Source organism: Rhipicephalus sanguineus, chromosome 9 (assembly GCF_013339695.2).
Source record: "Rhipicephalus sanguineus isolate Rsan-2018 chromosome 9, BIME_Rsan_1.4, whole genome shotgun sequence".
NCBI lineage: Eukaryota > Metazoa > Arthropoda > Arachnida > Ixodida > Ixodidae > Rhipicephalus > Rhipicephalus sanguineus.
The window spans coordinates 72,360,539-72,383,641 of record NC_051184.2 but is presented as its reverse complement, the minus strand read 5'-3'; the positions used below and the strand labels follow the sequence as shown (position 1 = coordinate 72,383,641).

Here is a 23,103-nt window from a genome sequence, read left to right as displayed (position 1 = left end):
CATCACTCGTGCGGATGCCGCCGACGCCGACGGTCAATTTTTGCGTTTGACGAGGCATCTAAAGCTTTCGTCCTAATAAAACTACGTGGAATTTAGTCACGTACTTCAGAGTAAAGGTAAGACGTGCGAACGTTTCTGACTAGTGGTGCAGTCCTACAAGATGCCAGCATATTCACTGCTCATTTGCTTCTCTACTTCCTTCCATTTTTTCTGTTCCCCAAGCATAGTATAGCCAGCCAGACATTTTTCTGGTTATCCTCCTTGCCTTCTGTTTTGTTTCCTCTCTCCACCCTCCACAAGCGCAGGTATTGAATCTTTGTTTTAGTAAACATACAATGCCATGTTTACTTAAAACAACAGATAATGAATACCAAGGGATGAAAAATCTTGCCAAAGAAGGCGTAGCGCAAGGGGGGGTGATGACGAAATTAAAGAAAGAAATTCACATGCACTAAATGGAATTAGTGCGAGCCGAACAGGGTAAATTGGAAATTACAAGGAAAGTTCTTCGTCCGGCAGTGGACGTAAAATAGTGCCGCGAGTCTTACATTTCATGAGTTGAAGCTTCACCCACAAAGACTGTGGGCAACGCGCTGCGCAGGCCTCGCCGTGATGTGTAGGAAGCTTCGCGATTGTTTTGGAACAATCTGTTAAGATTGCGCGCCGCACGAGAATGTTCCAGCTTTGTCGAGAGATAACGCCGCCAACAGCGATATCGCTGGAAAGTTCGATGGCGCCTGTATAAAAGCCGACGCGCTTGACTGCTTGTCAGTTGATCGACGGTCGACGTTCTGTTCGCCGCTATCAGTGAATGCAGTGTGTATTGCTGTAAATTACCTTTCCGTTTCTCGGCCACAAGTTCGGCCAAATAAACAGTTTCATCTCGGACGTGCTGACTGCTGTCTTCGTCGACGTCACGACCACGTGACATCTGGTGGAGGTGCTGCTTCATGATCCGGACGCCACCGCGGAGCGCTGACCCAAGCCCAAGCCGCCAAGAAGACGACTCTAAGGACAACCCGGATCCTCGAACCAGCCGCCGGCAGAAGGGACTACAACCAGAGTACGGACTCCTTCCCGAAAACGCCAGGCAGCCGAAGACCGTCACATCGACCGCCGAGACGATGACAGACCCCCTGCCACCTACAACGGTCGTGATGCAGCCACCCAGGGAGCCGCCGACGTTCCGTGGTTCGCCATGTGAAGACCCCGAGACCTGGCTCGGGACCTTCGAAAGGGTCTCAACATTTAATAACTGGAACTGCGAGGACAAGCTGCGCCACGTATACTTCTACCTAGAAGACGCCGCGAGGACGTGGTTCGAGAACCGAGAATCCGCCTTACAAACATGGGATCTCTTTCGGACGACGTTCCTAAGCACGTTCACGAGCGTGGTCCGCAAGGAACGGGCCGCGGCTATGCTGGAGACCCGTGTGCAGCTGCCCAACGAAAATATTGCCATCTACACGGAAGAGATGAATCGCCTGTTTCGACACGCCGACCCAAGTATGCCCGAAGAGAAGAAAGTGAGGTTCCTCATGCGGGGTGTCAAACAGGAACTCTTCGCTGGATTGATAAGGAACCCGCCGAAGACGGTCGCTGAATTTGCATCGGAGGCTTCCACGATCGAGAAAACGCTTGAGATGCGAACGCGGCAATACAACCGCAGCTTCTCGGCTACAAGCTACGCCGACGTTCAAGCCCTAGGACCCGCCGACCTGCGTGAGACGATTCGAGCAATCGTGCAAGAGGAGTTGCGAAAAATTCTACCTTCGTCGCAACCTCAAGTAGAGTCCATCGCCGACGTCGTGCGCCAGGAGATCCAGCATTCACTCGGCGCGCCTCAGCTAGCAGAGCCGCAGCCGCAAATTATTAGCTATGCTGCTGCAGCCCGCCGTCATGCTCCTCCTCCACGCCCCCGCCAAGACGCCACACCGCCGCAGTACCGTTGCCAGACGCCGCCGCCGCCGCCGCCACCGACGCCCTACAGACCACCTTTCGGCCAGCGCAACACCCCGAGGAAGACCGATGTCTGGCGTGCCCCCGACAACCGCCCGCTCTGCTACCACTGCGGAGAGGCCGGCCACACGTACCGCCGCTGCCAGTACCGACAGATGGGACTACGCGGATTCGCCATCAACGCGCCGCGCCCGCAGCCAGACGAACGGCCGCGCGACATCGACGACTACCTCACCCGCTACGCCGAGACAAAGGCCTTGCCCAAAGGCAGTGCCGCCGAGGTAGCCAAGTTCTTCGTGGAGAACATCGTCTTGCGTCATGGCGCCCCAGAGGTCCTTATCACAGACAGAGGTACCGCCTTTACTGCGGACCTAACTCAGGCGATCTTGAAGTACAGCGAGACGAGCCACCGCCGCACCACCGCCTACCACCCGCAGACCAATGGCCTCACCGAGCGTCTAAATAAGACCATCGCCGACATGCTCGCCATGTACGTCGACGTTGAGCACAAGACGTGGGACGCCGTCCTTCCGTACGTGACCTTCGCTTACAACACGGCCGTCCAAGAAACGACGCAGATGACGCCGTACAAGTTGGTCTACGGAAGGAGCCCGGCGACGACGCTCGACGCCATGCTACCCAATGTCACCGACGAAGAAAACCTCGACGCCGCCGCTTACTTACAACGTGCCGAAGAAGCTCGACAGCTGGCCCGCCTGCGAATCAAGACCCAGCAGCACACCGACAGCCGTCGCTACAATCTTCGACGACGCTTCGTCGAGTACCAGCCCGGCGACCGTGTCTGGGTCTGGACGCCAATACGGCGACGCGGACTGAGCGAGAAGCTTCTTCGACGATACTTCGGACCGTACAGGGTACTTCGACGTCTCGGCGCACTCGACACGAGGTTGTCCCCGACGGCATCACGAACTCTCAGAGGCGCCGAGCTCGACCCGAGGTCGTGCATGTGGTGCGCCTTAAACCGTACTATGCTCGTTAGCGCACCTGAGGACTCTAATGTTTGCTTTCTTTATTAGTTTTCTTTAGTATTGCATGTGTTCATGTTCTGTTTTTAAGCATCGGGACGATGCTTTTTCAGAGGGGGGCATTGCCGCGAGTCTTACATTTCATGAGTTGAAGCTTCACCCACAAAGACTGTGGGCAACGCGCTGCGCAGGCCTCGCCGTGATGTGTAGGAAGCTTCGCGATTGTTTTGGAACAATCTGTTAAGATTGCGCGCCGCACGAGAATGTTCCAGCTTTGTCGAGAGATAACGCCGCCAACAGCGATATCGCTGGAAAGTTCGATGGCGCCTGTATAAAAGCCGACGCGCTTGACTGCTTGTCAGTTGATCGACGGTCGACGTTCTGTTCGCCGCTATCAGTGAATGCAGTGTGTATTGATGTAAATTACCTTTCCGTTTCTCGGCCACAAGTTCGGCCAAATAAACAGTTTCATCTCGGACGTGCTGACTGCTGTCTTCGTCGACGTCACGACCACGTGACAATAGGCAGATGATCATAATGAGCGATGCTTGTAAATACCTCAAGAACCTCTTGCAACGTTAATGTGCCTGCCCCTGTGAAGCAAGACACGTTATCGCAATGTTTTCCTCAGAGAACATAGAACACAGAGTCGCTGACAAGTGTACTCTACTAGTTTATGAATAAGTGAATTTTTAACGCTCAGCCACCTTGGTGTAGCGTGCAGGTGTAAAACTATATAATTGAGAAGGGTATCGCTAGTTCCAACACACAGTATTATGAAAGACAAAAAAAAATTCAGCAGATCCCACGCATTGTAGCAATCGGTTTCATGAGAAACAGTCAGCGAGTACTTCTATGCTGTATTTTATGGCTTTGAGCCAAGCTTTACGAGGTGGATCGACGTGTTTTTGTAAGTGTAGTAGCTGTGTGCACATCGTGGCCTTACCAGGCACGTCGACAACACTGGCGTTTAAAGGGTAACTTATGGTCTAACGTAACGTCAGTACTCATGTTTGAGCACAGCCATCAGCCAGTGTTATCGAGACGAAGTGCACTTTACGGTGCGATGATGTGAATATCATACGTAACTTTCCTTAATGTATTCTTCCAGGGTCGAGCAATGCTTCAATATAGCTTGCGGAATCATAGGAATACAACTGCGATTTTATTAGACTGCCATAAAAGCGGAGCCAATACTGGAACCACAAACGTTAATCTGATATGACGCCTGTATCCTAGGAGTACAGATCATAGGAATATCATGTAGTGTTTATTGCTTGCTTGTAAAATTAGATAGCAAGCACCACAACTAACATTGCACCCACATTACGGCTGCATAGGCTGATTTTCCAAAGCAGTTTATAGACCTGGCGTAGCTCTGTGCTAGAATACCTGACTGCCACGCAGGTTCTATTCCTGCTGGGATCCTAATTTTTATTCCTTCCATTCGTCGAGTCAACGCTGCCGATGTCGGTCTATCTTAACGCTCTCGCATTTTAATTATCAATGTCTTTTGTCGCCTTTCCTGGGTAGATATAAACTGCCAATCATCTGTGGCGCATACCCGTACACCGCGGCCCGTGGCAAACGGGTATGTGCACACGTGTATGGAGGAAAGGGTTTGACGAAGTACGCTAGAGGACTTTCACGTTATTCATGCGATGACCCCCTCCCCCTTCTCACATGATTCTTTCATGAATCAATAAAGTTGTTTACCTACCTACCGATAGTCATATTCGTCAAATCCTCTTACCCCATGACAATTTTGTTCTACACCAAGGTAAGGAGGCGATCATGAGAGCACCCAGACGTAGGCGGATAGATAGATAGATAGATAGATAGATAGATAGATAGATAGATAGATAGATAGATAGATAGATAGATAGATAGATAGATAGATAGATAGATAGATAGATAGATAGATAGATAGATAGAAAGAAACGCTCAAAGTGCCAAAGGTTCGCTAATAAATGCTTCGCATTTAAAAAACGAATGCCGTTGCAGTCGTGAGCTCACTATAAATGATTTATATTTAACTTCATAAGAAAGCTTCGGGTAAAGAAATCGCTTTCTGTGATTCTTACAGAGCATTTCGTAAATGATGTCAAAAGCGTCGATGCGGAGACATACACAACTCTATCGAAGAAATCGACGGTGGTGAAGAACGAATACCACTGGTGCTAACGTTTCGACATAGGGTTATTGTGAGACTTCTTTTCGCACTGACGAAAAAGAAGTGACTCTGCAAACATTGCTTCAAGAGTCATTCCTCTTTCTGCCACCATCGATTGCACCACGAATTCATTTCTAAGTGCGCAGCACTTTAGGAACCCTGCTTGTTGTCCATGTAGCGTGATCACGCTCAATATTATGTGGTCAACACAGGCCCAAAACAAGGCTAGCGATGCTCAAAAACCGGGTTAAAATAAGCGAACAAGGTCTAAATTATTATAATTAACAAAAATAACCAAGAATTAGATGCAATAATTAGCTTAATACGACTAAAAACGCTTCGGAAACACTCGGCTGACACCCGCGCCGCGCATGAGAGGGCACCACCGCACCGCCAGGGGCGCGATTGTTCCTCCTTCGGCGCCTGCGTTGCGAACATCTGCAAGAAATCATTCACAGACAGAGACTAACAACAGCGTAACAGGAATCGGTGGGTGCAGGTGCTATATACGCTTCCTCAGGCTTCAACAGCAGTTGGGCTGCATTTAGCGCAGGAGTTAGAACTACACCAAACGCTATACAAGACGGTCACTAGCTTTGGTAGTGATTTTGCAGCGTTTTGTTTTTTGCGATCGTATTTCTTGCTTGTGTAATTCTGTGAAGCGTTGTAAAGGGTTGTGTGCTGAAATAAGTAAGACGCAGTACTTTGACATTCTCTCGTAATGTTTCGAACGTCTTATAACCATTTCAGACGAAACATTCAAGAATAAATACAACACTTGAATCGACACTGCCTCACGAATATTACGGAACAGCGATATTACCTTTGCAGCTGCTGCGCTTCTCCTGTAGCTTTCCATTGCGAACTGGTCTTGATCTTCTCGCGAGACTTCGTACTTCTTGGCAGTTTTCTCAGCGCAAGTCCCCTGGGTTTTTAATTAAAACAAGTGGTCTGTTTTCACTCTTAACTTATTAAATGAAAAACTACAATGAACTGCAATGCTACGGACAACTGTCCTTACACGTTAAAAAATAGTGGTATTTACTAACTTTCTGATAGTAAGCGCTTGCCACAACATTTATTACCTAGGTAGTAACTTTAAGTAGTAACTGCCAAGTCAAGGCTCATTTACATCTGCGACTAGCACCGGTCGCGCGACAGTTTGAGACTGGCGGTTTAAAAGCGATTCAAAGCGACTGATGTTCACACCTGCGTGTGACCTACATTCGTCGCCACATAGAATTCACATCTGCTCGTATATAGCTCACATTGCCATTGCCTCGTAAAATAAACTGACGTCCTGTTCCTGCGCACGTGATTGGCTCAGAGCTTTGCAACTGCAGTCGGGCGACCGAAAAATCGAGCAGCGAGCGAGCGTCGTCTGCTTTGAGAGAAGCGTCGCGAGGTGGATCTACGTGTGTTTGTAAGCGTAGTAGTTGTGTGAACATCGTGGGCTTACAGGCACGTCGACAATACTGTCGTGTAAAGGCTAACTTATGGTGCTACGTAACGTCAGCCCTCACGTTAGAGTACATACGTCAGTATTATAGAAACTACATGCACTTTATGGTGCGATGATGTGAATATCATACGTAACCTTTTTTAGTTTATTCCTCTGGGGTCGAGCAGCGCTTAAATATGCCTTGCTGAATCATAGGAATACAAATGTGATGTTTATTAGACTGCTATAAAATCGGAGCCAGCATTGGAATGACAATTGACGCTAACCTGACATCATGCCTGCATCGTAGGGGTACCTATGTAGTGTTGATTGCCTTGTTATAAAATTAGATAGCCAGCACTACAACCACAATTGACGTTGTACTGACATTACGAACGCATAGGCTGTTTTTCCAAAGCAGTTTCTAGACCTGGCGTGGCCCTGTGGTAGAATACCTGACTTCCACGCAGACTGCTTCGGCCAGATTCCTGCGGGGATCTTAATTTTTATTCTTTGCATTCGTCAGGACAACCCTGCCGGTGTCGGGTTTTCTTAACGCTCTCACATTTAAATTACCGATGTCTGTTCTCGCCGTTCCTTGGTCGATATAAACTGTCAATCACCTGTGGCGCATACCCGTAATCTGCGGCCCGTGGTAAACGGTTATGTGCCACACGAGGTAGTAACTTTTCATTTATTTATTGGTACCTCAAGAGTCCCAAGGGAGATTACATGGAACTTTTGCTAACGTGTCACGTACGCAAGTAGTAACCCATACTAATCCTGGCGCGCTAAGTAGCAACGACAATATTTAGTACCTGTAATATATCTGAGGAAAGGCTTTGACGACGTACGCGACAGTACTTCACATTATTCCTGTCTTGAGCAGACAGTCGTATTCTTCAAACCCTCTTACCCTCCCATGCTAATTTTAGTCTGCACCAAGTCAAGGAGGTGATCACCAGACAGGCAGATAGAAAGATAGACAGATAGATACGTATATAGAAACGCTCAATGTGTCATGGGTTCGCTAAGAAATGCTTCGCATTTAAAAGTGATCCCATATCTCGTCATGTGATTATTCTGGTAGATACACACCACAATGACATCCTGAGGTAACAGTGTACACATAGAGGCATGAACAAAGCATAACCGACAACCCGCACGCGCATACAGGCAAGCACAGAATATCAAGGCTTCTACGCCACACATACTGTAACAGAAACTCCAAGGATATATTATAGCCCTACTTTGACGTACCACGCGTTATACAGGTGAGCTAACCATGAACTTAGACTAACAAATGATGTTTTGAACACGGATTTTTATATCTTACTACTTGCATGTATGTGAGCCATGACGTAGCACAATGCTGTTATTTCAACATAATTAAGAATATTATAGTTTGGATAAATTCTTCATAACGCTGTCACTAATACAGTCTAACATACCACCGCCGATAGAGGTAGTAACTTTACTATGTGTCACATACGCAAGTAGTAACCGATACTAATCCTGACGCGCTAGTAGTAACGACAATATTTAGTACCTGTAATACTTGTGAGGGAGTAAACGTTAGCGAAACGTAGTAAAGCTATCAGAGGGATGGTAAATGCGACCGTTATTACCTTTTGAACAACCTTTCTTTTTGAAGAGTGTACAATAAGGTTAAAAATTTCAGAGTACCAACTTTCAAGCTGCAGTGGAAGTGTCACACAGGCACCCTCATCATAACAAATAATTCTTTTAGCAGCTCACGCATCGCGGGTTACAGAGCCAAAAAAAAAAATGCTACGCACCATGTGAATTTTGTCGTAAGCGTCAGTCATGCCGTCGTGTACCATGCCATCCTGAAATTAAATATTCAGAAGGAAACAGTGAATTATGACAACACCTTCGCGTTGTTTTTTTTATATTCGCTACATTAAAATCATTATAACATAAACGGGGGGTCTCAAACTCAATGCAGCTGGTGGGCCGCAGTCACGAAATTTGTTCCACAAGGGTCGGGAAAGTGAAAAAGAATGTTTAAAGGAGGCGGGGTATTGCGCCAAATATCAGCTGACGTTGGAAGGAAGCTTTTCCCATATCTCATTACATGGATCATTTCTGAAGGCAAATCGGCGTCAGGTTTTGTGAAACATCGATGCCGATCTGCAGACTGAGTAAAATCTGGACGTCGATTATGAAATACAGCTCCACGGCTATGTTTCAACACATGTTGATGAGGTGCTTGACGAAAAAAAAAAAGCCAGTCACGTCTGCGTAGCTGAGTCGAACAAAGCGTTATTAATCGCTACAGGGCAGAAAATAATGCGAGTGCCACTGAGCCAAATCAGAAAGCTTTAATCCTTGTGAAGCGCAAAATAACTGCTTGTGTTCCAAACACGCGCCTGACAACGCTTAGATGCGACGCGAGAACAACTGTCCGTATTAACTTCTTGCGCGGAGATGATCCTCACGGCCGATCGCTGGTGTTCATCGGTCATGCTCGACCGGAGGGCTGAGTTGCTCTTTCGAAAAAAAAAGGACGATGGCGGCCATGCGCGGGCCGTGCCGCTAGTTGCGGTTGTATCCTACAACTCAGTTATATTGTATTTGGTAAACGCTTTCAATGTACCCAGAGTAAAACTAAGTTTGAGTGATGCTGCCCAGCTGGGAGAGCTCATATATTCCTTTAACCGCATGTCTGTGTATCCTGCGTCTCGAACAAACCTATAGAAAAAAAGATTGCGCAACGCCGGCTGTATCAGTTGCCACACTTTACATTTTCGTAAAGCTGTTAAATACAAAAAAAAGTAGTTCCCGTATGTGCGTTAGGCAGCGCTTGCGATGAGATTGCTAAATTGCAAGCTTCAAAGGCAGTTGCCATTTGCCGACAATGAGCAAAACAACAACTTAATTTCCCACAACCCTCTGTGACCAGCTAAGTATGGCACTTACCTGTAAGTGAATCCCTCCGTACGGAGTCTCTCCTCGCGCCAAGTAGTACGGTATGTTCGACATGCTTTCCATTCCGCCGGCAACCATAATATCCTGAAATTGAGAATAGGCGTCGCAAATGTTCATCTTCGAAGGTATACTGCAGAGAGAGAGAGAGAGAGAGAGAGTCGAACCCGGATTAATAGGGCCCTCTATCGATCCGTTCTTTTAGTTAAACTGAAAAGTGCTAAGAACTCGTTCGCTTGTCTGCTAGAAGTAGTGCCGCAGTGGCTGCCCCCTAGTTTTAAGCGTCACAGTGAAAGGAAAGGAGGAAATTACGGTTTTCATGGGTACAGCGCGAAAAAAACAGATAAGCAATACACACGAAACGCAAAGAATAAGCGGTCCATTTGGGTATTTGGGAGGACTTGCCGTTTTTCCTGAGCAGATTCTGCTGCGACGCGCCTTTTTTTTCAATGTTCCCCACGTGAGCTTCCGGTCTGACGTTAACTTAGCAGCCGAAATTCCTGCGCGCCCGGTGCGCTCAGTATCGGTATCGCCCAGATCGCGGGCGTGAATTTCAAAGATTATTACCTCGAATTACGTGAGTTTTTTTTGTGTGATTTTGAAAAAAAAAAAGGTCATGTCGCAAAATGCCATCTCCTACAACTCTTCCACATAAACAACGGCTCTCAAGTTAATAATGAAAAAGTGAATTAAAGAGTTTCTGGGACCTAAATACTCATTTGAACGTAATTTTAGGTGCGGCAAAGTTTTTCCGTATCGGCGTGGAGTTCGTTCGCAAAGACGACAGGGGCCTGACTGTCATAGCATTTTTATGAAAAATTTCTACTATCTAAAAAAAAGAAACAAAAAAACATGGCGTTGCTAACGCTATGCCGCGGTAGATGGAGGAGACGTGACGTAGCAATCTTAATATTACTTGCATAGGAGCATAAGTATTGATAAACCTCCAGACAAAAAAGAACACCATCTCCCCTTTTGCTAAGCACTAGCTTATCTGTAAGGACACAAGGTTCTGCGGTGATAGTCAAGTCACAGAAATACTCAACCTTTTCTTAACACATCGCGCTCGTACAAACTACATGATGATACCAGCTTTGGCAACGTGATATATATATTTACAGAGTTATTTCGCGCGTGCTCTGAGGACGAAATGCTCAGGTGTGTGAGTAGTATAGCCCCTGCGTTGCACTTTGGTCGCAAGATCCGCTAAGCCGAGTACGCTGAGGGCTTCTTGCTACATTTTCTTTATTCATTTACTGATCTTCTGCTTTTGTTTCGTTCTTTCTAACGTTTTCTATTTTGCACATTTATTACGCAGCTGTGTTTACAGAATGCCGTGTGCTTAATATGTAAGATATCTTAACTGTTTCGGGGGTTGCTGTGACGAAGCCTCCCGCAACGCCACTCAAGAGCTATTAAAAAACATGTCTAATCCCTCTATCATAGAAATCGGTATAACACAAAAGTGAAACGTGTCTTCACAGACGTAGTTGAGTGTTTGTTGTGCATTATTTAGCCCCAAGGGCAAAAGAATGAATGCTATAGCAACAAATTGCAATGTCACGCGATGAGCGGCAAGCAGCTCGAAACTTGCAACGCGCTGCTCAAGCGGAAAGGACGCACGGAACGAACATACACAAGATGAGCGCGAGTTGTAACTTATTTCTGTGTGAGCAGCGCGCTCCTTTCGCAAAAGCGGCCACTGCAGTGAGCGAAGCGACCTTCGTGCAAACTTGCGGTGAGAGCACAAGACGTACAAACCACCGCCGTCGCGAAATAAGCGCGCACGCACGAGCGACCACGACCTGTAGAGGCGCGCGCCCAGCGCAACGCGTGGGGCCATGATCTTTAAAGCGCGCCCTTCGAGCCCTTCGCGCCATCTCACTAGTGATAACGAAAACACACTGATGTGCCACCGATCTCTGAGTACCGCCACCGGCAAATGGTGTATATAAATAGCTCGCCGTTAGTGTGGCGAACAATGTGACGTCTGTGGCCGAATCATTTTGCGCCGCGTGCTACGGAGCGAGGGGTCGTAAGTTCGACTCGCGGTGACGGAACTTTTTTTTCTAGTTTTTTCTTTGTCATCTGTTAGTCTTTATATTTTACAACGTCGTATCCGTGACGGAAATACATCAGTGGAGCCGTGGTGGACCCCGGCATAAAACACTTTCGTGTTAAAATTACATATAGGTACTTGTGCAGTCATTAATATGGCAGGTTTTCTTTTTAGAGTGACTATACCTCCTCTGTATGATGTTTTCCGTTCACGAGGTATTGTTTAACTAGTATTTTACCTTCAACCCGCACAACTCACCTGAGATCCACACATAAGGCTCTGAGCTGCCAGTATGATTGCTTTCATTCCCGAAGCACAGACTTTGTTTATTGTTGTACATGGTGCAGACAGTGGAAGACCTGAAACAAATGAAGAAATACAGATTTTACAATTCGTGGTTGTGTCTCACAAAAGTGTAAGGCTCGATCGATGCTTATTCGTTCGTTCAATATTATGAAGGGGAGGATCGCTGAGGTACCTGGAGGACCAGATCTCAGCCACGCGCTACGATACACAAAGTTAGCCCAAAGAATACGGCAGGTACATGAATGCCTATGTGCGAATGCAGCTACCAGCCATCAAAATCAAGGATTAGGGTAGCCTCGAATTTTATTGCGATAGTAATTATATGGACACACTCGGCTGGTTTTTGCCGTCGTCCGTCGCTGTCATGTCCCGTATATGTATGTATGTATGTATGTATGTATGTATGTATGTATGTATGTATGTATGTATGTATGTATGTATGTATGTATGTATGTATGTATGTATGTATGTATGTATGTATGTATGTATGCATGTATGTGTATGTATGTATGTATGTATGTATGTATGTATGTATGCATGCATGTATATATGCATGTATGTGCATACATACATATATGCTTGTTGAAATAAGGAAATGCCTTTGGATGTCCTCGGAGGAGGAACGGTCAGGAGCAAAAGTTAAGCTTCTTCACGACAAAATCAAAATAAATAATGTCCTTTACGCGTGGAACGAAAACACGAAAGAGCGCTACGAGTGTCAAGCTCGTCAACAGAATAATTCTGCTTGAATTTTGGAAAGGGATTGCTTCAAGATATTGAATGTGAATGCTAGAAGCATGTTAAATAAGGTCGAGGACATCGAAGCGCTAACATTACAACATGAACCGGATATTATGTTGTTTACGGAGACATGGCTTCATAAAGATATATTAGATAGCGAGATAACTCCCAAATCTAATGTAATAGTAAGGAAAGACTGGAATGGTAGAGGTGGGGGGGGTTGCATTGCTAATTCGTGACAATATTGAGTTTACTGTACTTTCCGTTCCTTATGACATTGAGGCAGTATGCATTAGGGCAGTTTTTAAGAATCGCGTCGTCCATATATGTGGTATATATAGGCCACCAAGTTCACCAGTCCGAGTTCTTTCTAGTCTCCGGTGCTTCATGGATCGCAATGTGCAATATGGTGATAATATTATACTTTTGGGTGACTTCAACCTACCTGGAATAAACTGGAACGACTACTCTCCTGGAGTATCAGGAATTTCGAATTGTGAACAGCTCCTTGAACTTGTTTTTTTGTTTTGGTTTAAGCCAGGTGGTGAGCGAATATACAAGGGTCTGTACGCGTACTTCATCTATCCTCGACCTTGTTTTTGTGTCTAATCAATTGTTGCCTTTTCTACTGGCCTGTGAGACCAGCGATGGTATCTCGGATCATAAGCTTGTTGTACTCTCTTTAAGTCTTTTGCCCACTGTTGTCAACCATTCACCAAAATATGTTTTAAACTTTGCTAGAGCTGATGATGTTGGAGTTCTGGAATTGTTAGGGGGCTCCTTTGAGCGTTTCTGTGAGTATTGCAAGCACAACCAGAACCCAGATTATCTCTGGGGATACTATTCTAACCTGGTCATGTCTTCTATAGAACTCTTTATACCAAAACGTCTTAAGAAAATAAGTAATAGAAGCCCTTGGATAACAAGAGAAATAATACACTTAAAAAGACAATTAAAACGTAAACGTAAGAATTATAAAAGTAATCCTAGTGCTCAGAATCAATCAACCATTCGGCGTCTTGGTAAGGATATTAAAGTACTTGTGAAGGAATCCAAACAAAGGTTCTTTGGCATCATAGTCCCGAAATTTTTAAGGGAGGCCCCGGATAAGTTTTGGAGATATGTTAATCCATCAATGAAAGCTCGCTCATTGACTCAGTCTACGGGGGGTCCTACCGCTGAGAGCTTTAATGAATACTTTGCATCAGTGTTTACAGAAGATAACGGAATTTTGCCAATCATTGAATCACCATTAGACAGGCCAACTATGACTGACGTCGAAATTTCTGAACAGGGCGTCCTTAACCTCTTGCTCAATTTGAACATAAAGAAAAGCCCTGGGCCCGATGGCATCCCTAATGAGTTTCTATACCGATACGCTGAATGGAATTCGAAATACCTCGCATTAATTTTTAGGTCTTCACTTCTCTGTGGTTCCTCACCCAAAGAGTGGAAGAAAGCTAAAGTTATTCCCATTCCTAAAAGCGGCAGTACTGAAAATGTAGCAAACTATCGGCCGGTTTCAATTACTAGCACTTGTTCAAAGCTGCTTGAACATATAGTCTTGAAACATCTCTTAAGCTATATAAATGAACACAGTTTATTGTCTAACTGCCAACATGGTTTTCGACGAAGTTTATCTACAACATCCCAGCTAGTCGAATTAGTCCATGATCTTTCGAAAACAATTAACTCTTGTGCACAGACGGATATGGTTTTCATGGACTTCGCGAAAGCTTTTGATAAAGTATCTCACGGTAAATTACTAAGAAAAATTGATGTTACGTTTCAAAACCCTACTATTACAAACTGGTTTTCATGTTATTTTCACTCTCGTGAACAATATGTTGAAATTGGTGGCACTAAGTCTCCAGTTTCAGCTGTAAACTCGGGAGTACCCCAAGGTAGTGTTCTAGGACTACTTTTTCTTTTATTTATGAATGATCTCCCGAATGAAATCGACGTTTCTATCAGGCTCTTCGCAGATGATTGCATCATATACAAAAAAAAATATACACAGTGAGTGATCAGGTATAATTGCAAGAAAACTTAGAGAAAATATAGAAATGGTGTGAAGAATGGCAAATGGTGCTAAACCCTCCAAAAACTGTAGTTATGACAGTCTCTCGAAAGAAAAATTACTTTAACTGTACGTATTATATTCATAATCATGAACTTGAAAGAGTTGAACAACATAAGTACCTTGGTTTTATTTTTACAAGTGATCTTCGCTGGAATCATCACTTAGATTATGTATGTGCAAGGGCCAACAAGTTTCTCTGGTGTCAGGCGCAATTTGCCGTTTGCAACGCAAGAAACAAAGCGTTTAGCCTACAAGACGCTTATTAGACCCATCATAGAATATGCTAAAATTGTCTGGGATCCTTTCCCTGTTACCAACATCTCGAAAATTGAAAAAATTCAGCGTCTAGCAGTGCGGTTCATATTAAATAAATATCGTTGGACGGATTCACCATCTCAACTGTGTGCACTAGCCGAGCTACCCATGATTCAGGCTCGAACCAAATACGTAAGACTTAAATATCTTTACCTGATTATTAATCATCATGTTCATATAAGGTATGCCGACTATTTTCATATTCTTCGTAGTGAAACTTCTAGACATCGCCATTCAATGTTCATTTGTGCTCCTGCTGTTTACACTGATTCTTTTAAGTATAGCTTCTTCCCACGAGCTATTGACGATTGGAATTCTTTGACCGAAGAGGCCGTTTCATGCTTATCTGCAGATTTATTCTTAAAACACATAGATCACATTCTCATTTGTAGCTAACAAAGCTTTATGTGTCTGTACTTGATCTAGTGCATTTAATATTATTATCTGGTTGCGTTTCCAAGTGTACTTCATTTTGTACCTTTATATGTAAGTTCTTATTGTACATGTTAATTATGTTCTGAATCTACCATGATTGTTATGTTATTATGTATCGTTTTCCACTCCTGTTATAACCCTGTGTAAGGGCTGACAGTATCTGTAAATAAAATAAATGAATAATAAATGTATGCATGTATGTATGTATGTATGTATGTATGTATGTATGTATGTACAGGGTGGTGCGGCAGTTGCGTGCGGAGTTTAATCTCACAACGGGTCGAAGGCATAGGCAAAGATGATAACGGTTACCCTTTTGCTACCGGCTGGCGATAGCAAGCAATGACTGCTCGTCACATCGAGGAGGCGCTTTGCGCCAGTGCTCACTGTCTTGCGTGCGTAATCACGCAAACCGCAATTAAACTTTGGAGCCGGATATCTCGGAGCACAGGAATGCTAGAGGAGTTGTTCCAAGTAGAACTGTGCAGAAACACGACTGCCTCCAACTTTTCAATACAAACATGCCCGCTTACTGCACTTGTTCAAAATTTCATTATTCAATTTTAGTTAATTGGGCGGCTGACAGCAACAATTATTGTCTCACTTTGTGTCCCCCTGGATACATAACTTATCTGCAAAGGTGGTTTTCACGTTCTTTCCAGTGCTGAATTCTACCAAAACCATAAAGCTTAACTTTGAACACCCGGTATATATATAAGCCAGAAAGAAAAACTCAGAATTTTTTTTTCAAAGCGCGGAATCGAACGGGTGACCTCTCGCTCCGCAGCGCGCGGCATTAGGCCGCTAGGCCACGAGCCGTACGTGGCCTAGCATGCTAGCTATAGCATGCTAGCCGCTAGCATGCTATAGCTAGCATGCTAGCGGCTATAGACGGTTTCGTTGTTTACAAACGCAGACCCTGGACGGCTTCCGGTTTCGTGCGCTGGTGTAGCATTGGCGGGGAACAAAAGCCTTGGCGGGTAGCCCGCAGCTTTTTCAACACTTCTCACCCTGTGCCTAGCCAAATATTTCAAATAAGGATGCTTCTAATCTATACCCTACATTACAAGAGTTAGTCCTTAACTTATGCGCCTTCCTTTTATCTTAAGGCGGAAAAAAGGTCTTTCCTTACTCTGACACAACTTAAAGCGGCCCTGCAAAACTTTTTGAGCATGGTCAAAAAGCGCTGCCAATCGGTAGTCCAGGCTCCCGAGAACACGCGAGCCAAATATAATAGCGAAGCGAGCGGCCTGGAATTTACAATAAATTCTCAAAGTCAGCTGAAAATCGCTCCCTCTTCTCTCGACAAATGATGTATTAGTCCGCAATATATGACGCGATTGTCGGCAGTTCCACCATTGGCTGATGTTATAATCACGATAACACCCTCATTATTACCTTCGTTGTTAATTTTGAGTTCGATAAGTAGCTAATATGTATGTTTATATTGTGTTATGCCGTTAAAACACCGAACAAACATTAATATTGGCACTTCCGGTCTCACCGACAGCTCGTCTGCTCGTAGTTGCGTCTTCTTCACCATGTGCAGTGCCGAAATCGTGAATATTTCTGTGCTTTTGACCATCGCCGGTTGCCGTTGAGAGTTGGCAGCCGTTCGAGTGTTGCCTCATCAGCTGGAAACTGCATCGTCGGCACGTTCTCACGACCGACCGATGCAGCGGTGTAGCATTTCTCCGATAACAATGCTGGCGCCGGCTAGCTTAGGATACCTGTGTTCGCTGTATGGCGAGAGTCCCGTTCGCTGTCTGTTCAGTATGTCATCGAGCCGTACCTCGGCGTATCCTCCACGTAGTCTCAGGTTCCCGAGAAACCGCGACACAGCAACCAAGCAGACTCGCATTTTCACGGTAGCTGCAGACAGCCGGGGGATGGGTCCGCGCTGGCCCGATGCCCCACGATCCTTTCTTCTATAGTCTTTAGTTCTTTGTTGTCAGCCCGCACTCGCTGTGCGACCGCATTCGAAGAGCAAACAGCATCGAAGTACCGCCACTGGGAGAAGGGTGCACGCAGCTTTGCCGTGTTGAATACGATTCAAGCGCGAGCAGTGCGACGAGGCGGTGTATCGGAGTGTGGGTCGAAACCAATCTCAGCTGTCATTCGTTCCAAACGCGCACGCAAGTTTGCGTCCATGGTTGGCAGAGCGATGAAAACACTACGGCAGTTCGAGGTGCACACCCAACATTACCAAACCGACTCGCAGTTTTCAAGCACGCGCGATACACGGTGCGATGGTCTCCGCCGCTCGACGACGACCGCGCGAGCCGACCGGAAGTGGCGCCATAGATCACGTGGTTGCGCCGAGTAGCCAGAGAGAAAAAAAATGAAGAAAAAAAAATGCCGCCGGCGCTGACGTAACTCGCCTCCTGGCGAATCCTCGCACCTCCGACCTCCCTCCCTTCACGCCCCGCGCAGCTTTCCGCGCGCTCGCGGCGTTGAGTTGAGGGAGAAAGCCGCGGAACGTGCGGAACGTGATCTCTATAATTTGGTAACACCACTTAGACTTGATGGATCTGAAAAATTTTTGCGGCATATGACTCGTGAAGAGTCATACGTCAATAATGAGGCTATTCCAATATAACTAAGAAAGGTGTTGCAGGGCCCCTTTAAAAACACGCTTTCCGCTCCGGTGTTGGAGAGTGATAAACGAAGAACCGGAAGTTTCTTGGGGTACAACACGTGCTGCTACTATCGCAGTCTTGAAACCGTCTATACACCATTTACTTCAGCGTGCTTTCTTGGTCACCAGCGAGATGGCGCGAAGGGCGCGAGGGGCGCGCTTTAAAGGTGCCCGCTCCTTGCGATGCGAGCGCGCCTCATGTTTTGCAAGGTGCACTTTACCCTACAGGGCGTGGTCGCCTGCGCGTGCGATTATCTAGCGAGGAGGGTGGTTTGCACGTCTTGTGCTTTCATCGCGATGTCCGCGCTGAAGTTACAGAGCGTACGAAGGTCACTTCACTCTCTGAAGCGGCCGCGTTTACGAAAGGAGCGCGCTGTTCAATCAGAAAAAAAAAATCACGCCATATCCACGGAATGAATGATGATAAGTGGGCGAAGCTCGAGAGGGGGAGATCATCGGTAAACCGTAACTCTCCCGTGAAAGTTAGCCCATTACATCATTTGAAAGACGTAAGGCTGTGCGTATATTATACAAAATCAACTTTTATTTTGTTCTTGTTCGTTTGTTGTTTCGTTTCTTCGTTTGTTCTTTTCATTTCGTCGTTGTCATGGCGGCTGGATTGCGAGGTCCCTTCATTATGACGGCTTTATGGTCCGTGAAATGAAGCGAGAGAGGTTCTTGTACTGGCTGCTGTGGGAAGTTTGCAAACACTAGGTCCATGCACGTCCCTCGGATCGTGGTAGGTTGCATATGGATACATGTGAGAGCGTATTTGGAAAGCATGCGCTACACGATCCAGTCATTGGCAACGAGGTCCACGTTGAAGTCCCCAACCAACACAAACGGACGGTTCTTGTACTTGTTGTCGTAGTCACGTAACGCAGCGTCTCTAAACGACTTGCCGTCCCCGATAGACAGGTTGGGTGCGAGGTACACGGTCATGATGGCGACTGAATCGGTGGACCGGTGTTTCGACGCGTGGTGGCGATTCCGGGCTCGATTGTCGGCTCCGCGATGGAGTGCCAAGCATGAAGCTTACCCCGCACCTCCACCAGTGTAACGACGTGGGATCGACGAGGACACGGAGCACGACAAATAAACACGCTTTATCGATCAGAGAAAGAACTGCAACGTCTTCTCCGTCCCTGCGCTGGGCCAAGAACACTCGCTCTGCTTCGTTGCCATCACCACTGGCACATACGCGCGGCATAGGCGGTCACGTACGAGCTAGGAAAGACAGAGCCACGGCTTTAGGAGCTTCGCCCCTAAAAAAGTAACAATTAACTGTGCCACTTCGCGCTCGTCCTCTTTATACCTGCGTATTCGTTTCATGCGTCTTCATTAGGTTAGAGTCGCGCGCTTTAAGTGTTGAGCTGTGACACTGGATAGTTTGCGCTCGCCCTGTTTGTGTGTTCTTTTCGTGCGTCCTTTGCGCTTGAGCGACGCGCTGGAAATTTAGAGCTGCCTTCCCTTCCTCGTGTTAGATTCCAATTTGTTGCTACCGCATTAATTTCTCCGCCGTTGCGGCGAAACGGTGACTTTCTCTTTAGGGAAAAAACATGGTTGATACCTCCGTCATAGGAATCGGAATAACACGAAAGTAAAGCGTGCCCTTACAAAACTGAATGCTTACTGTACATTGATATAAGAGAGTTTGCACAATGTATATTGATGTCTGGAAGCTAATGGCACCGTTTAACGTGTATGCACCCACTTTGATGATTGGTGGTACACCTCCATCCCGACGAGTAACGTCCGGGTTAAACGTTTAGACAAACCCTTGTGGTAGCTGTAGTAGTTAACGGGGAAAGCGTAATCAGAGAACGAGGTGTGATAGCCAGAAGAGCGTCGCATATTGGACGCAGATCTTGGTCGCCATCCCGCGGCATCTTAAAATGTGATTGAACACCACGGCCGGACTAGAGGGAAACGCAAAGCGCGTCGTGCCACCTCGGTAGCCCGGCCGCGATTTTTCTCGTGGCGAGCGCGTGAGCGTGGAACGCGGTGTTACAACCAGGCGTGCGTCGCAGCGTTATCTTTGGTTTGTATTAGCGTGATGCTACGAGCGAGGACGACGCTTTTACAGCGCTTGGGCAAAGGTCGCCACCTCGCGGTGTGTTAAGGTATTGACAAAATTCAACTTCTATTGAAAACGCGCCGACCTGGACGGACGCGTAACGCGTTGCAGGTGCTAGTTGCGGAGGCCGCAGCAATGACGAATTACTTTACTTTACCACTCCCAGAGGTCAACGCCACCCAGCAGACCGGGAGAGTGGTAGATGTAAAAGGCGCGTTTGTAAAGCCTCCAGAGTCTGTGACCGTGGCGCAGTAGCAATAAAGAAAAAAAAAGTGACCGTGGCGCAGTGGATAGCGTGCCCGGCATCTGCTGTTGCGGACCGAGCGGTCGTGGGTTCGATGCCCGTTGACGGTACCTTTTTTCTTTGCCATCTGATCGTGTATATTTTTTCGACGTCATTTCCGTGACGGAAATACGTCACTGAAGTCTTGGTGGACCCCGGCATAAAACACTTTCGTGTTAAAAAAACCTTAGATGCCTCGTCTTTCCTGTCGATGATATAAGTAATTTTTAAAATGTTTACCATATACAGGATGTCCAAATTCAATCTCCGGCTCCAGGATCTCCTTCTTATACTGAGATGTAGCAACTCGATTTCATGGTAGATTCTTATCAAACATGCAAATTGACCGTCAGCGTCCCGCGACGTCGGCGTCGATACGAGCGATGCAAGAAACCATCATTACGCAATGACGTCACAGACCCCCAAAATTTGTGACGTCACTTTCACGTCACACTATGACGTCCTCACATGACATTGCCGCTTAGTCAAATTGGGCCGATCAAGAAGGGAGGGCAAAAGCAGCTGAGGTGCAGAAAGCTTGCAATGCCTCCGATCCTGGCACTTCAGACACGCATTATGATCGACTGTATATAAATCCGTGAAATTTATAGGATCTGATGCCAGTGTTCGGGAGACGTAATTTAAAGGGAGTGGTGTCAGAATAAGTTGTGTGTTAAATAGCAATTATTTGTAATTAAACGTAATTAATTAACTACTGTACAACCATTCGTGTCAGATTTATTCAGAAAACGAATGAAACGATCCACTCAAAGTACATTCAGTAGTTACCTGCTGGCGGCATGCGTTCCGAAAAAGGTAAAAAAAAATAAGTCTACCCTAACCTTAGAGTTAGGTGTCTGGTAGCAGCACTCGCACGTCGGAGTTCGTGTGCTCTTGACAATTCCTTGGGTTAACTTTGAACGTAAGAAGGGAATTGAAGGGCTCGTTTTTCTTTGAGAGCACAGCCTTAATAAAAAATTACACCATCTCCCGCTAAAGGGGACCATGAGGCGATGCGAAGCCGGAGCACTTGCACGATCGCGTTCCGTTGGCGTTCGTTGGGCATACTACCGACCTCGCGTCGTGGAACGCGAAGAGGGACGCTACGCGCGTCGTATCTTCCATCTAGCCTGGCCGTTAATTCTCACAGGGCGAGCGGGGAACGCGGTCGTCAGGCGGGTGAGAGGGGAGCAGCGTAGGAGAGGAGAGAGAAGGGGGGGGGGACGCGCATGCGCTCGAGCTCATCGCGGCGTTGCGCAGGAGAGGATTTCGGCATGTCTAGCCCGCGTTTCAGAGGAAGAGCGGAAAGGGGGAGGGGAGAGGGGAAGTGGTGAGGGGGAGGGAGATGGAAAGTGCAGAGGGGAGGGGAGAGGGAAAGTGGAGAGGGAAAGTAGAGAGGGGAGGGGAGCGGGAAAGTGGAGAGGGGAGTGCGTGAGTGGAGAGGGAAATGAGAGAGGGGGAGGGGAGAGAGGAAGGGGAGAGAGGAAGGGGAGAGGGTGAGTGGAGAGGGAAAGGGGAGAGGGGTAGATGACATGGGGAATGGTGAGGGGGAGTGGAGAGGAGGTGTGTGGAGAGAGTATGCGCATGCGCAGTAAGGGTGGTCACGCCGCACACCACCACCACCACCACCACCACCACCACCACCGGATTGAGCTCGGCCTTAAGATACTTCGCATCTAAAAAATCACAGCATATCCACGGAGTGAATGATGATGAGTGGGCGAAGCTGCGGAGGTTCATTGGTAAACCGTGAATCTTCCGTGAATTCTGCCCAGTACATCATCACCGACGTGAGATCGGGCGCGTTTATACTAAAGGTTCGATGAGTTATGACGACTTGCAGCTCACTTTAATTTTACATGTACGCTGTGAATTTTCATTGTTTACAAAACCATTGCTTTAGAAAACATCTGGCGTCTTTCGTTAAGCAGCTGGCGTCTTTTCGTTTTGCTTTAGAAACATCTGGCGTTCTTTCGTTTTGCTTTTACAAAACATCTGGCGTCTTTCGTTGGTTTATTTCATCAATCAACGGTGTTCTGAACAAAATTTTTATTGTTTAATCACGCACAGGAGAAATCTCACCAGGCACTACCTTGGAGGTAAACAATGGCTGCTAATGGGAATGAGAGAAAGAAGAAGTCGGCTTTTAGCTAACACTTACACTTGTACTTCTACTAACGTTTCCTACTGGAACATGCCAATGGCTGCTAATGGGGAATGAGAGACAGAAGAACTCGGCTTTTAGTTAACGCGCACGCTGCGAATTTTTTATTGTTCAACAACGCACAGGAAAAATCTCCCACCGGCACCACCTTGGAGGTCAAAGCGTAAGACTGGTTACGCACTACGACTACTACGACTACGACTACGAGGGACGAACGGGTGCCGCCTTAAGGAGCTTCGCCCCTAAAACCAATAGACAACGAAGCCAAGAAAGGTAGACGAGATGTTATGTCTGGTCTTCTGACTGTGTTGCGGTCATTATGATATAAATGTGAGGAAGCTAAAGTGGACGAAAAGACAACTTGCCGCTGGCAGGGACCGAACCTTCAGCCTGCCCTAACTGTGTACAGAATGGTAGCATGAATTAACCGCGAAGTACAACCGCGAAGCCTTGTTTCATTTAGAACTGAGAATTCATATGATCCGTAAGACTCC

At 46.6% G+C, this 23,103-nt stretch overlaps 1 protein-coding gene across 1 annotated transcript in view; it reads right to left on the bottom strand.

Moving 5' to 3' along the window:
- The window catches only part of LOC119405312 (acetyl-CoA acetyltransferase A, mitochondrial), a 98,835-nt gene that overhangs the window by 56,572 nt on the left and 19,160 nt on the right, over positions 1 to 23,103 (bottom strand). The window contains exons 5-8 of the mRNA XM_049419254.1: positions 11,826 to 11,926; positions 9,503 to 9,595; positions 8,359 to 8,409; positions 5,942 to 6,043 (exon numbers count right to left, since the gene is read on the bottom strand). Of these exons, the coding sequence (XP_049275211.1) occupies positions 5,942 to 6,043; positions 8,359 to 8,409; positions 9,503 to 9,595; positions 11,826 to 11,926 (347 nt within the window). The remainder of the gene's footprint in view (positions 1 to 5,941; positions 6,044 to 8,358; positions 8,410 to 9,502; positions 9,596 to 11,825; positions 11,927 to 23,103) is intronic.